Source organism: Mus caroli, unplaced genomic scaffold (assembly GCF_978045245.1).
Source record: "Mus caroli unplaced genomic scaffold, Mus_caroli_1 scaffold_7, whole genome shotgun sequence".
Taxonomy (NCBI): Eukaryota; Metazoa; Chordata; class Mammalia; order Rodentia; family Muridae; genus Mus; species Mus caroli.
Window position 1 is genome coordinate 77,114,275 of NW_028227262.1, and position 16,219 is coordinate 77,130,493.

General features: G+C 45.8%; 1 protein-coding gene across 4 annotated transcripts in view; it reads right to left on the reverse strand.

The window, feature by feature from the left end:
- Positions 1-2,016: 2,016 nt before the first annotated feature.
- Positions 2,017-16,219, reverse strand: part of St3gal5 (ST3 beta-galactoside alpha-2,3-sialyltransferase 5) — a 59,030-nt gene continuing 44,827 nt past the window's right edge. For all 4 annotated transcript variants that reach the window (XM_021164689.3, XM_029478511.2, XM_029478512.2 and 1 more), the window contains 4 exons: positions 15,818-16,161; positions 7,983-8,169; positions 6,033-6,191; positions 2,017-3,102 (listed from right to left, as the gene is read on the reverse strand). In XM_021164689.3, coding sequence (XP_021020348.1) covers positions 2,863-3,102; positions 6,033-6,191; positions 7,983-8,169; positions 15,818-16,161 — 930 coding nt within the window. In that variant the 3' untranslated portion in view covers positions 2,017-2,862. The remainder of the gene's footprint in view (positions 3,103-6,032; positions 6,192-7,982; positions 8,170-15,817; positions 16,162-16,219) is intronic.

Below are 16,219 nucleotides of genomic sequence, written 5' to 3' on the forward strand. Positions count from 1 at the left end.
TAATAAGGAACCAAAGGACTGGAATGTTGCTAGAGCAAAGGGATTCTTTACTTTAACAATTGCTTTTTGTTGTAGTAACTAGGGTCATAGCTGCCACTCAAACCACTGGTGACCAAGATGTCATCATTCAGTAAGAGTAGTCTAATCTGGGTCCAACCAATAATGAAGACACGTTCTCCCCCATGATCTATGGAAACAGACGTTGCTTTTTTATGTATAAACAAGAGGAACACCGAATTGCAAGAGGCCTAGCATTAGTGGCATGATTTTATAAGGTTCTGGCTGAGCTTTGTCCAAAACCATGAGTCACCCCATACTTATTGCCATCCCTAAAGCATCCCTAGAGCCAGAACTAATTATACTTAATATAAGGATGGAGCATAGGTTCTGCAGGTAAAAACAAAACAAGTAAAATTCACCCAATGTTCTCCTAGGAGCACATGAGTAAACAGACCACATCTAGCCCGCCAAAGTGGCTCAAACACTAGCAATTAGCAGTGTGCCTCAAATGTTCTGTCTTCTAGGTGATGGTGTTACTGGAAGTCAACCTTAGAGGAGGTCTGTTTCCACACAAACAGGTATGGGGGTAGAGTCAGGGATGCTGAGGTGTTGGGGGCTGGGGAGATGGCTCATCAGTGATGTGCTTATCACATAAGCCTGAGAACTTGAGCTAGAGACAGTGTGGTGGTTTGCATGGGATGCTCGCCATAGTCTCGGGTCCCAGGTTGGTGGTGCTGTCTGGGTAGGTTTCAAAGGAAGTGAATACTGTGGGTGGGCCTAGTTCTGTTTCCTGCTTGCAGTTCTGATATGAACCCTCCTCAGCTGCTGCTCCAGCTGCTATGCCCGCCTCCTGCTGCTTCTGCTCCACCAGGGCCGACTCTTACCCCAGATGAATTCTTTCTTCTGTAAGTTGCCTTTGTCACGGTGTTTGAAATGTAATTAAATCAGGTAGATGGATCCCAGGAGCTCATTGGCCTGCCAGCCTGACCTCCTTGGCAAGTCTCAAAAATTAAAAGGTGGAGAGCAAGCGAGGAAACACTACTCGAGGCTGGCTTCTGATCTCCACATATACCTGCATGTACATACAGGTATGCATATACATGTGCATGTTCATGCCTAGAGCTGATTAAAATGTTCTTGAAGATGCTTTCACACCATCTCCTATTGGCTTGTGGTCTCCGGGAAGCCTTTTTATCTATCTATGGCATTTGCTCACTGTCTATGAGGAAGTAAAAATGGGAGGGAGGGGGCAGACACAATACAGATGCAGATAGGACATTGAAGAGGATGCTGGCAGCAGGACCAGGCCTGAAAGTTGATGGGACAAGTATTGGTATGGACTGGGGACAGGATTCCCTGGGGCTGCAGGGCAGTGGAGTGACCTGAGGGAGGCACTGGAGGGCATGGGCAGGGAGGGACTACAGAGCAAAGGCCCAGCACAACGGATGGATGGGAAGCAGCTGCATACACCTTCTGACACCAGGGACCAGGCCACTGAAGGGACAAGCTAGAGGTTGGCAGAGAGGCAACTGGTAACTACTGTGGTGGTTTGAAGGGGAACGGTCCCTAGGGGCTCATATTTGAATGCTTGGTCCCCCACTGGTTTGGGAAGGACTAGGAGGCGTGGCCTTGGTGGAGAGGTGTCACTTGGGGGTGAGCTCTGAGATTTTAAAAGCCCCCATTCCCAGTTAGCTCTTTCTGCCCTGTGCTTGTGAGACATGAGCTCTCAGCAACTGCCCCGGCCTCCTGCGGCCATGCTCCCTGTGATGGTCACAGACTCACCCTCTGGAACCTGAGCCCCAGATTAAATGCTTTCTTTTAGTCACAGTGTTGAAAGTTAAGGCACCCATCACCTCTCCAGAGGGGCCCCGTGACTTAGATCACGTAGCTAGGAGTGAAGCACCCTATCTGACCCTCACTTTACAGCATCCAGGTGAGGTTTCCACTTAGCAGAGAATGAAGAGATTTTCCTAAAATGAACGAATGAAGGAACAAACACTCAAAGTCACTAAATCACAGGGGCTCCTCAAAAGCTTTTATTCTTTTCTTTCTTTCTTTTCTTTTTCCTCTTCCCATGGCCTGGATAACAAAGGCTTTGTCATAATTTCTATGAACCATCTCAGACAAACAGCAGAGTGCCTTAAATAATACTTAGATGCTTTGGAAGGGCAGAATAAACACACACACACACCTCCAGAAGTTTAAAAGTGCCCTGACAGTGTAGGAAGTGTGGCTCCTTCCACCCTGGGGCAACATCACGGCGCTCAGCTGACAGTGGCTCACCAACCAGCAGCCTCCAGGACAGCTGCCCTGCCTGAGTCCTGGGAGCCAGCTGGCAGATGGACTGGCAGAAAGGGGTTACGAACTTGTCTAGCAGCTGCCAGAGGTGATGAGTAAGCCCTTCATCCCGGAGATAGGAAGTTTCTCTGCCATCAGTTCTACCAAACAGAGCAGCAGACCCCAGAATCGGACATCACAGCCATCATCCAGGGGCCAGAAGCCCCTCTCCTCCCACCTCAACACCTGAGCAGAGTACGTGTGTACAGTTTCTGCAAATTAAGTTACTTCCTTAAAAAACAATAAACCATACAATTCTCTTTGAAAAGTCCTTCCAATCCCATTCTTAAAATTAACTTACAAAATTGTGCAAAACCCAACACTGACTTCAAATAAATAGGACAAAGAGGTGCGCAGAGCAGAGCTTTTGTTGTTGCTGTTGTTCTTTCTTTTCCTTTTTTTTTAAAATGGAGTTTGAAAACACTAGCTGCACATCGAAGCAGCTGCAGGGTGAACTCCCTGTGGAGGCTGCTCACCATGGCTCTCAGCTGCGTTGCTAGGTGAGGTTTCCTGTGTTCCGAGTTCTCAGTGGATGCCGCCGCTGAGGTCCTCCACCACGCCCCCCTTGAGGAGTTTCAGGAGGAACTTGGTCTCTGTGGTCACATTGTGCATAACCTGCCAGTGCATGGCGCCCATGCACTGACTGTCAAAGTAGTGCAGAGGGGTCTTGGGTTGATTGAGGTCGTAGCCAAAACCTGCCAGGCTGACTTCATCACACAGATGTGTAGCCAAGACAACGGCAATGACGCCGATCGTGGGGATGTTCTGGGAAGTACACAGACCAGTTTATGCATTAAAAAATTAGTATTTCAATTATTTTTAACTCATTTCATTTTTGAGAAATATATATATCCTTTTTTTTTTAAATTATTTTTGGTTTTTCAAGACAGGTTGTTTCTGTGTAGTCCTTCCTGGCTGTCCTAGAACTCACTCTGTAGACTAGACTGGCCTCAAACTCATGGAGGTTCATCTGCCTCTGCATTCTGGGTGCTGGTTTAAGGTGTGTAACATTGCCTGACGTCTCTTTTTTTTTATTTTTAATATGAGTGTGTGTGTGTGTGTGCGTGCGTGCATGCACACATATGCACTTGAACACACATGTCACTGTGCATGTCTGGAGGTCAGAGGACAACTTCCACGAGCTTTCTCTCCTTTCACCATGTGGGTCTGAGATTGAACTTGTATGTTATGTCACATTCATCCCTGTATTTTGTTTTTTTGTTTTGTTTTGTTTTGTTTTGTTTTTTGTTTTTCGAGACAGGGTTTCTCTGTGTAGCCCTGGCTGTCCTGGAACTCACTTTGTAGACCAGGCTGGCCTCGAACTCAGAAATCCGCCTGCCTCTGCCTCCCGAGTGCTGGGATTAAAGGCGTGCGCCACCACGCCCGGCTTGTTTTTTTGTTTTTTGTTTTAAAAGATGAAGGTCTTGCCACGTGCCCCAAGCTGGCTTCTGCCCCATGATCTCCTGCTTCAACCTCTGCAGTGCTGGATTACAGGCATAGGCCGCTCTGCCTGGTTACATTTACTCCTTTCAAAATAGATTCAACTAACTTTCGCCTAGCAGGTCCAAGGCTCATCCCACTGTGGCTTCTCCCTTCTGGCACGCCCTCTGTCTGCACAGCACCATGGCACGCCTCCTAGGATCTTTGACCCTAGCACAAAGCTTCCTGGATCTTCAGTCAAGTTTTGGGTAAAAGCAAGTGCAGAGAGCCTGCGGTTGACAGCCCTCCTGACCAGGTGTAGGCTGTATTCTGTATCTAAAGTGCATGGACCCAGAAGTACCTTTCTGCATTTCTGGTGTGCTTGTGCATTCATGGAGGACATCTTGGGAAAAGAACTCCCCCACCCCCACTGATACTTGTGTTTCATGTATGCCTTATACATATACATTTTATAAGGTATTTTTAATGTATCTACGTTTTGGTTATGACCTATCACATGAGGCCAGGTATGAAATTTCCCACTTAGGATATCATGTTGGCTGTCAAACAGTTTTTGATTTTTAGATTCAGGATGTTCAATGTGAATTTGGCTTTGGACAGCCTTTACTCTGCTGATGTTTCTCTCATTTTAGTGGCGATGATGGCTTCCATAAATATTTCTTTTCTGTAAACTAGAGCAAGAGTTCCCCAAGAGCTCAGAGATGCTGATGGGATCAGGGAGGCTTCCAGGAGCTCTGTTCATTTTAAACTGCATCCTGACCCATGGGCATATACGTATCAAAGCCAGCCTCACTGGTTAAAAGGGGTTGTCACAGCCAGTCTGCATGCAGCCAGTCTGCATGCCTGTTCACGGACAGAGGGAAGAACACCAAAGAAGCCTCCGTGCTGTGTGGCTGTGCAGCCTCCCGTCTTGTATCCTCCAACATGCAGCCTGGAGCTTAAGTGATAGGCAGGGCACTCAGCACGCAGGGGATCCACAACCAGTGCCTGCACAACTGTGTGTGAAATCAACTGTTTTCCTGGTCATGCACGTGCTAAATCTTGTTTAATAAAGATTTCCTAACTGGGTGTGGTGACATGCGCCTTTAGTCCCAGCACTCCAGAGGCAGAGGTAGGTGGATCTACATCAATTTGAATTTGAGGCTAGCCTGCTCTACAAAGTGAGTTCCAGGACTACACAGAGAAATCCTGTCTCAAAAAAAAAAAAAAAAAAAAAGGATTTCCATACAAATTAAAGACACAAGCCTCGTGCCGGGCGTGGTGGCGCACGCCTTTAATCCCAGCACTCAGGAGGCAGAGGCAGGCGGATTTCTGAGTTTGAGGCCAGCCTGGTCTACAAAGTGAGTTCCAGGACAGCCAGGGCTATACAGAGAAACCCTGTCTCGAAAAACCAAAAAAAAAAAAAAAAAGACACAAGCCTCACTACCAAGCTACGATTAAGAAAGGATGCTCCACACCACCCCCTTCTGGCGGCATATGCTAATTGCAGGTTAACACCCTACTCAGTGGACAACCTAGAACAAAAAAGTTTTTCAAATTAGGTGGCAAAGAAAATCATCTGGGTACTTTTGAAAATCCCCATGTACAGACCACAACACTGACCAATAAAGTCTGAATATCTAGGGTGGGGCCAGCCTGAAGAGCACTGTCTTAGAGGGCTGCCTTTATTTACTATCATCTGTGAAGTGTTAGTAAGTACCGACTCTTACTATCTTGTAGAGGTAAAACAGACAGAAACTTCTTAGATGAACAATGTGCCCATTAGTGTGGTCGTGGGGCAAAGCTATCTTAAGTAACCTCTCCGTGGTGTGTCTCTCTGCTAAAGAGTACACCAGGAAGAAGGCTAATTAAGCCACGATGAGCCCTGGCACCAGGGAGTGTAATGATAACCACATAGGGCTTGTCTGGTCAGTGAGGTTTCCCTACTACAGATGCTTCTAGAACAGCGGTTCTCAATCTTCCTAATGCTGAGACCCTTTAATACAGTTCCTCATGTTGTGGTGACCCCAATTATAAAGTTATTCTTGTTGCTACTTCATAACTATAATTTTGCTAAGGCTATGAATCATAATTTAATCATCTGATCTGGAGGATGTCTGATAGGCGACCCTGTGAAAGGGACATTCACTTCCCAAAAGGGTTGCAACCCACAGGTTGAGAGCCGCTGTTCTAGGGAGACGGCTGTGTCCACACAGAACTCGAACACGTTTCCTCTTGTCCACAGAGAACAGTCAACAGGGTAGCAACAACAGTACCTTATCGTGGCCCCAGAATCTTGACTGAGGCTCTGAGTACTGAAGGATGTCAAAGGCAGTTTCTTTGATGATAACTGGGTTCAAAATCCTGAAGTGCTTTGGCTGGAGTGGGACTTTTTCTGCCACCTGCTTCCAAAAGAAGAGGCGAACCCAAAAGGGCTGCGGAAAGAGTGCAGTCATTAGAATGCTTAGTGATGTCATCCTGTCAACAGCGGTGATAAGAGATTCACTGCTAGTTATGCCAGGCCATGGGCCTGACTCCAGTTGGCTTTGTAACCCAAACCCTAGAGTGTCATCACCTCAATGCATGCAAATCCAGTACTTCCACCCAATAATGGAACCCTGAAACTTGCAGTTTACAAAGGTGGCACAGACCTGAACAGAACAGATAGAACCAGTTTATTTGCTTGAGAAAAAACTGCCCGGGGATGACCTGAGAGCGTGTCTTTTACAGTCCACAGCCACTGTGTCCCCAGAGGAGGCAGTATGCTGCTGGCTGGACTTAAGGGTACTGAGTGCTGTGAATCTTGCTGGATGGGTTCTCACCAGTACCCACTTTCCACTGACTTCATCTCCTAGTCTCATAAAGTTGCTTAGCAACAGTCTGTAGGTCACTTCATTTTCCCATCAGAAATTCTATGCCATAGAAAATCCAAGATCATAATAATCTGTAGAAAATCAGGCTCTGGAGATAGAAATGGCTCCATTACACAGTATGGAGCTAATTTAAAACAATGTATATTTTAGCTTTCTAGGGGTGTGTGTGTGTGTGTGTGTGTGTGTGTGTGTGTGTTAGGCAGAGAAAGATCTCTGAGAGTCATTTCTCTCTTTTTTACCTTGCAGCTCCCTGGGATTAAATTTGGGTCATGAGGCATGGTAATGGCACCATAATGGCTCACCCTCTGAGCCATCTCCAATGACCCTATTCTCTTAAGGTTTTTTTTTTTTTTATTCTTTTGGTTTTTGGTTTTTTTGAGACAGGGTTTCTCTGTGTAGCTCTGGCTGTCCTGGCACTCACTTTGTAGACCAGGCTAGCCTTGAACTCAGAAATCTGCCTGCCTCTGCCTCCCAAGTGCTGGGATTAAAGGCGTGCGCCACCATCGCCCGGCGATCCTCTTAGTTTTAGAGACAGATATTTGTGATCAGCTTGATAACTGAACTGTGAAAACTATTTCCCTTTAATGGGTGGAACTACAAAGTAACATTATTTGATTACTGGACAGACCAACAACAGGAATCCAAGTGGAAGGCTCTCTCTGCCTTTCTAGAAGTCTTTGGATTTACCCCAGTGACAGGATCCCGACTATAGCATTTTGGAGAACATCTTTGGGATGGTATATATATATACATATATATTCTTCATCCTAGCAGTCTCACTTCTTGAACTAACTAAAAGCTATTTGAGTCTATTCTGGAGAACAAGGTAACTAATCTCAGAATGGAAAATGTGGTCCTAAAATTCATACTCCCTTTTAGTAATGACCACCATTTTCACATAAAAGTCTCTCCTAGTTTTAATTTACTTGTTTGTTTCTAAGACAGGAGGATCACAAGTAGCCCAGGCTGGCCTCAAACTCTATGTAGCTGAGGATGACCCAGAGCTTATCCTCCTGTCCTCACCTCCCAAGTGCTGAGCTTGTAGGTGTGCACCCCTATGCCAGGCTTTATGTGGTGCTGGGTACCGAACCCAGGCCTTCTGCATGCCAGGGAAGTATTCTACAATTGAGCTGCATTTTCAGTTCCCCAGCCCAGTTCTTAACCAGGTTCTAGAAGCAATTTGCAGCAAGAGTTCTGAGGGGTTTCTACAGACAGGGAGAGTGTAATTTGAAAGACAACACAAAAGTATGAATTCTACTGTGTCTGTTTAAAAAAATAAATGTCCATAATTGCAATCCAAGATGCTCTAAGTTTTTACCTATGTCTGACTGCCCAAGGACTTTGAGTTCTTACCAGGCTTTCATTTTTTACCATTGCTTGAAGCCACTTGAAATCAACACTCTTAAATAAAACAGTAACGAACAAATCATTGGCGTAGTATTCAACGTCCGACAGTGGAGCACCCTCTGGGTAAGTCATCCTTATAGTAGTTTTATTCCCAACGTGCTCAGAGTAACCCTCAACTGGCGCACTGTTCAACCTGATCAAACAAAAGGGAACAATTGACAAAGGAGGCCATTAACCATCCGGTCATACCACGTGACACCCCCACATCCTATGCCATGTCCCCCATGACTCAGGACATTGTTGGAACAGGCGTCCCTCCCAATGGCCTCTGTGCACTTCTCAACACTGACTGTCCCTTGTGGTCCTAACTGAACGCAGCCTGCAGTCCATGGAGGAACACCAGCATATGGCCTTATGACTGTCAACGTAAGTGGTTCTGGCATGTCCTGGTGTTTTAAGCTAATCCAAACAGAACATTTGGGGCTTTCCTGGATGTTAGTTTCTTTGAAAATCTCTTGTTTGCTTTCATAATTAAGAGTTCTTGACAGAATTCCAAAGTTTCCCAAGTACTTGGGGTTACAGAGATGTGGCCTCCCTTCCCCCAGCCTGGAACCTGCTTGCTCAAAGGTGGAGCTACGTGCTCATTCGTCCTGCCACGCCTACTGTTGGAACCTGCCTTTGCTGCCTGGAGGCACACACGTGTTCTTCCTGCTACTGGACCCTGAGTTACTTGGCGGGATATTGGGTTCCCTCCCCCTTCCTTTATAACTGAGTGTCTGGAAATAGTAAAATTGAGCTTTGATCAGGATTTGTCTTAGCTCCATTCTTTCTTCCGCCCTGTCTAGATTCCTCTCTTTTCAGCGAACTGCCATTCTCAGTTGAACCGTTCGTGTTGTGGACTGCGGGCAGGCCGCAACAGTTGGCGCCAGAACTGGGACCTGAAGAATGGCAGAGGGATGCTAAGAGAAACGACTGCTGTGTGGAGCTCCACAAGAAAGGAAAGGATCTTCGTATCGGAGGAGCATCGGAGCAACGGACAGGTACACATGCTAGCGCTAGCCTAAAATTTCAGTTTTGTAAAGTGTTGCTGAGGATGCGGTAGGATACGAATCAAGTTTGAATCAGTGCTGACCCAACACTGTTTCTGCTTGGGGTCAGTAGTTCGTTAATCGGAACTAGATACGGAGACAGGCGGTGTGCCGCAGCTTTTTAGAAAGCTGCTTAGGTGGAAGAAGGAAGGGTTCAAAGTCAGAAATCTTTTAGATAAGATAGATAGCTGTTGTCCATGGTTCAAAGAAGAAGAAACGCTAGATTGTGGAACCTGGGAGAAAGTTGGTGAGGCCCTGAAGCGAGTTAGAGTTTGAGATTAAGCTTCAGAGGCTGAGTCTCTTAAGATATTTCTAGTTTAGATAATGATTAATGTGGTTCCTATCCTAAATAGTAAAATTTAAGATAAGATATAAAGCAATGCCTCTTTATTAAAGCGTTAAAGCTTGCTTTAATAGGTATTCATAGGTATTAATTGATATCCAAACTTCGTAATATGATAGTAATGCTTCTAATATTGATTTTAACAGTGATAAATTGTTTTAAACATAGGTTTTGCTTTCCCAAAGTTGTAGATATTATCCTAATCTTGCACAAAAACTTAAAAATTATGGTTAAAACTGCCATTGTTCCATTGACTGCAGCTTGCAGTTTGATTGCAAATTTAAGATTAATGCTCAGATTAAAAAGTATTTTACCTTTGAGTCAATACAGGGCTCTGGGCAGTCCCAGAGCGGCTTGTGGCCCTTTCTTTTGTTTTGCAAACAATGCCTAAAAAAGTTTTTCCCTGTGTTCAAGAAAATTTCTTTTTAACAGTGTTACAGATCTATTCAGATGTTTAAAATAATGCTTAAATTCAAAGATTTTTGCTTCTAGTAAACTAGTAATCACTAGAAAATTTTGCCTCTATGTATGGCTAATATAGCTTTACATTATGTAAGAAAAATGTTTATTGTTTCTGCTTCTTTACAAGAAGCCAAAAGTTTTAATCTTTCAGTATATATTGTTTCCTAAGTGGAAAGTATTTTATTAACTAATGCTTCTCAAGGGAAGTTTACCTTAAATCCTTGCTTGTCATTTTTCCAGTTTAGACTAGCTTCTAGCCTTTTAACTTTATGGCAATAGTACATCAGAGACTGTATATTCAGACTTAGTAAAATTAGTCATTTAATAGAGTCATAATGATTTTTCACTCTTCTTCAGTGTGACCAGCCATTCTAACTCAATCTTAGACTGGTCTAATATTCAGTTCAATTATTAGAGATTCCTATATTCTAAATTACCTAGCAAAGTTAATTCAGAGCATTTCCCCCAAGGTCACCAAAGGCTCATCTTGCCTTCACCTTATTTGTCCTAAACTTTTTGCAAACTGACATTAAAGGTCAGTCTGCAGCGGAACGCCACTGGCACCCAGTTACTTCTAATTTGGGATTAACTTTAGCTTTACAATTTGCATCTAAATAAAGTACCTTGACTTCTCCAAACAGAAAATTTACATTGCTACACTCTCATTGTTTAGAATTCTTCCTTTTCTCAAGCAGGTCAATCTACATTCTCCGGTTCTCCGCCCCTAAGAGCAAACAGGTGGTACTGCTAATCTCCCTTCCAAGGACATCCCAGCATGTGGCTTTTCAGTCTAAGATAAGATTTAGATTTACCAGGAGAGCTAGGGAAGTAGAAATTTCATATATATTTACAGAGATTAGTTCTTATTTTGATAGAGATGGGCTTAGTCCCTTAGCTGGCCTCTGGCTTTCCACCCTTGCTGTTACTGCAAGGTGTCCTTAGTTCCTCAGGCTAGGGAATAACAGGTATGAAGAGGAAAGACTTTCAGCTCCTATTTTAACCAAAATTAATGGTGTTAATACTGACATAATTCTTGTCTAGGCCTTGCTAAATCTGAGGTTGACAAGTCTCATATAGAGACCACGCATTAACTCAGAACTGCGCTACTGATTCATAATCATATGAATACAGTATGGGTACCGCTTGGCGCAGGAGATTACTGCGGAGGGAAGGTCCAGCTTGACCGTTTCTGAGTTCCCTGTGCGACACACCTGATTTGTAAGAGGTTGGTATCTGACTCCAGCTAAAAACCAAAAATACTTAAGGCTCTGCCTCCCCTCCCCAAAAGATACCAAGAGCCACAGATGTGAGTTGTTATAATGCTCACGGGAGGAATCAGGTCAATGTCCACCCAAGTCAAGGTTAAAGGCCCACTCATCTATGGATGAAAAGAATCATTTGATCACCTCTGTTAAGCATTGCCTATTTAAACTTAATTAATAGGGGGGAGAGAGGTTGGAGACCTTGCTGTCGTAAGGGCAAGCCCTTCACTGCCTCCCACCCAAATAAAAAAGCCAACTGGCCTTGTACTAAAGAGCTGGTCTTAACCCCTTCTCACTGTTTCCCCTGCCTTTCACCCAAAATTGCGGATAATTATCAGCTCAGTGTTATTCTAAAATTGTTTAGTTAAACTCAGCCAGGGTTCCAACGCCCTACTTAAAATGCAAACAGGTAGCTACCTATTCAGCACTAATTAGCATTATAAAGTCAGAGCCTACAGCCCAGCGCTGCTATTCAGTCAGTGCTTTAAAGACAGTCTTAGCCAGATACAGTTTACCATTAGAAAAGTTAGGGAATCCCATGGAAACAGGTTTTTTTTTTAGCCCTAAAAAACTCAGGCAGAACTATTGAACATAATTTTTCTGCCTCAGGCCACCCCCTTTTTTATTTTTGTTTTGTTAACTAATGGGAGGAAATGTGGCCTCCCTTCCCCCAGCCTGGAACCTGCTTGCTCAAAGGTGGAGCTACATGCTCATTCGTCCTGCCACGCCTACTGTTGGAACCTGCCTTTGCTGCCTGGAGGCACACACGTGTTCTTCCTGCTACTGGACCCTGAGTTACTTGGCGGGATATTGGGTTCCCTCCCCCTTCCTTTATAACTGAGTGTCTGGAAATAGTAAAATTGAGCTTTGATCAGGATTTGTCTTAGCTCCATTCTTTCTTCCGCCCCGTCTAGATTCCTCTCTTTTCAGTGAACTGCCATTCTCAGTTGAACCGTTCGTGTTGTGGACTGCAGGCAGGCCGCAACACAGAGATGTGCCACTGTGCCTAGCTAGTTAATGGTCTTCTGAAATCCCATGAAAGTGTCTGCAGCACAGTTGTGTCTAAACTTTCTTTTTCATGGCTACTTCCTCCTCCACACCTTAAACACCGAATCCCTTGGTTACTAAACCAAGCTAATCCCTTGGTTATAGGTCAACTAAATGCCAACGCGTGCCACTGGGCCACACTGTTTTCTCCTGATTGAAACTGAAGGGCATGGATTATACACACACACACACACACACACACACACACACACACACACACACACACTGATCCTGAGCATCGTGGCCTCGTTCTCAGGAAGGCACGCTCAAGTTCTCAGGACTTGCTAATGCAACTTTCAAAAATGGGTCAGCAGAGAGTAACAGTACAGATGGACTGTCAGTGGACCGACTTAAAAATCTTTCAACTTTATGATGGTTCAAAGCCATGTGCATTTGACAGAAACCCAATTGTGAACTTTGGATTTTGACTTTTCCTGGGCTGGTGACGTGGATACGGTAATATCTTTTTATGCTGCGATGGGGTGGCAGCCATGTGGATCTCGAGGGGAAGTGACAGGCACTCTACACTACGTGTGATGAGCAAACTAATGATTAGGCTCTGTGGAGACAACGAATCCCCACTCCTCACCTTCCCTTACATGCACGCATGGGTTGACATGGGGAGTCATTCTCAATGGCTCTCCACCTTAATCACTGCGACAGGTCTCTCAAATGAAGCCAGAGCTCACCAGCATGACTACTTTAGCAAGCCAGCCTGCCCAGGGGATCCCTTGCCTCTGCCCTCTGAGCCTGGCATTATAGAGCGTGGAATGTACAGCCGGGCTGTCATGTCTACTTGGCATTTACTTGGGCACTGGAGGGCTGAGCTCCAGTTCTGAGACATGAACCTAGGCACTGAGCCACCTCCCTTGCCACCCCTCAGGCATCTTTTGATGGAGGAGTATGCTGGGTGTGCAGGTGGAAGCCTCCTGGTAAGCTAAGGAACATCTGTAGAGACGATGCAGGGAAAATAAGCTCAACTGGGCGTGCTCGACCAGGGCGTTTGGGAGAAGGTAAACGGGAAGGAGCTGTACTATCTCCACGGATTTATGAAAATAAATGTTTCTTAATCTTTCTCTTTCTAACCAGGCTTGATGCACCCATCACTGTCCCTGGTGCACAGGAGCCTTCCTGCCCTTGAAGCGTTCATGCCCAGTCCTGCCACCCCAGGACATTAAGTCTCATTTCTGGTCTCTCTCAGCTGTCTTAGCCCTATCCTCCCACCAGGTAGGGTTCTTCATTCAGCTACCCCTGTCTGACTCCTCTCTGGGAAGATACACACTGCTATCCTTCTAAGCCAGCTTGATATGCCATCTGTCCTGGAACTGAAGGTCTGCACTGTCAGCATGGGTCTAACCCACTTCTTTCCCACAGCCTAGCCATGAACCACTGGATGGGTGGGGCTCCTGGTCCTGTCTGGCACAGGGCTACTTGCATACAGGCATTAATTTGCTGCTCAAACAGGCCCCGGTACAAGGTTCTGGAAGCCCTCAGCCCTTGTATTTAATCAGTTAGGGACTGAGATCTTTGTGTCTTCCATGGTACCAGACACTCATGACATCAACAACTGGGATTATTTCTGAGAAGAAAGCACTTAACACTGCCAGGCAACAAAAAGCCCGAACAGGTGGCAGCTGTTTCACGTCACCAATGACCTCCCTGTGAGACCTGGCCCACTCTGCTCTGCTCCCAGTCATCTGCGGCTCCTTTCTGCTTCTTCCTGGTTTCTATTCCTTGCCCCTTTGAATAACCTACTTTTCCTACAAAGGCCTCTTACCCACTGCACCTCGTCCCAGCACCCTGCTTCCCATGCTCTCCCCCAAAGTAGCTGTGGCATTTACAGAGCACCATCCTGTCACTCACTGCTCTTAGCACTTTACCGTTCGTGTGTCTGGTCTCCACAGTGGACAAACCCTACTGCTTCTGGATGAGGAAACTGAGGCACCATGGAGTGGCTGGCCCAAATCACAAAGGTCCCATGTGAACATCCTCATTTGGGGAGTCAAAATGGCTGGGATGGGTTTTGTCATGTCCCTTGCTAACCAGTTTTTCCCCACTTCCGGGGTTCTGTTAGTGGTTCCGCTAAGGTCAGAGATCCCTGGACTAGAAATCTTTCTATCACTTGAGATTAGTTTTCAAGCCATTAAAAGGGTCTGTCAATTACTTTTCAATATGTCCCCCAGATTCAGTCTTGTCACTATTTCCACTCTTTGTGTGTCACCCCCAGCCACGCATGTCACACCTTCATCCCTAGGCTCTGTCTTCATTACCCTCTCTTCCGTCAGCCCATGGGTCTCTGCAGGACAGACTGAATGGGGACCCAGATCTTGTGGCTAATTTACTGCAGTGTAACCCAGGGTTGGAAAAATAGGCCCCAGGTCTTGAAGAAACCAATTCTATTTTAAAATAACTTGTCTAAGGAACCAATCAAAGCTGGATAAAAAGACATGTGCATAAAAATATGCAAAGTAGTTTCACAATAAAAAGTAAAGAGACATAAATATTCTAATGTCTGGCAAAAGAGCCACCAAAAAATTATCTTCTTCTAAAGGAGCGCTGAGATACTAAGACCTCAGAAGCTAATCGTGAGTGTGAGTTTAAACTATCTTGTAGAAACACAGTGGAGGGCTGGAGAGGTGCCCCGTGGTGAAGGGCACCTGCTGCTCTTCCAGAGTTTGGTTTCTAGCAGCCATGTTGGGTGGCTAACAGCAACCTGTAACTTCACTCGGGAGATTCTGACGGCCTCTTCTGACCTCCACGGGCACTCCCTCGCATGTGCACACATACACAGGTTACACAAACCAAAAACGAAGTCAATCTTTAGAGATAGACAGAAACACAGACACAAGCTCACGTCCAGAGCAGGAGCGAGGGGGGCTGCACGGCAGTTGGCAGTGGCTGCTGATTCCTGCTACAAGTAGCCATCATTTTCTTCCTGATAATGGGTATGTTTTACATTTATAACTGGAAAACCTTTCTCTTTCCTGAGCTATCACTAAATCCAGGGCCCTGTGTATTGTAAGCAAGCATTCTACCATTTGGCTACACCCCTAATCTAAATAATTAAATAGGAAAAAAACCTTTTAGGCACTGTGTGGTGGCACATGCCTTTAACCCTAGGCAGAGAGATCCTGTCCTAAAAAACAAAAACCAACCAACCAAACCAAACAACGCCCCCAACAACAAGCCCCCAAACCAAACAACTATGCAAGCGAGCACCAACCCCCACCCCCTTTGAAGAGTCAGAACAGCAGTGAACTCTAGGATGGCTGTTTCCTGCCTGTGCTGAGTTCTAACTGCCCTGGAGGCTGGCTGTCCTCCCAGGGCTCACTGTCCCTAAACTCTGTCCCCAAAGCCAGGTGTTGCCCTCCTGCCTTGCATCAGCCTGCAGGCCCTGTCTAACAGTACTGGTTACCAAGCCCCCACCTCCACCTTTCCAAACCTCTGTGAGGCCTGGCCAGTGACGGCAGCCCACACATAAGCCTTGGATCTAGGGTAAGCAATGCAGTTTGGACACTTGGCCATTTGTGATTTTGTTTCAACACCCCCAAGAGTTGAAGCGGGGGTGCTGAAGAGCTCCCACTGTTCCCTGTCCCTGGAAGATTCTAGAGAAGCAAGGCTGGTTTGGAGTGCATGTACCTTATTACCACATCGAACTGGTTGAGGGCGAGACCCAGCTCTAGTCCGTGCAGGATGCCCCCGTTCCCAACAACCACACAGCGCTTGCAGGCCTTGGCTCTCAAGTGTTCAGGAAAGTCATGCTCGGGCAGCATATCCAAGAGGCTCTGGACTTTACTGGAGAACTTCCGGAATCCAAAAGGCGGGTCATACTTGAGCTCAGCTTCACTGGCCGTGGGGACCTTCTGCACAAAAGGCTCCAAGTTGATGCTGTACCTGTCCTCAAATAACCGAGCCATAGCTGTCTTTGCGTACCTGGGCCGACATTCCTTCTGTAAGACTTCCTGCGCATAGCTCTGAGCTCTCTGGAAGGGGATGACCAACATAGGCTTTAAAACCTCTCCAACATTAGAAATGACACTG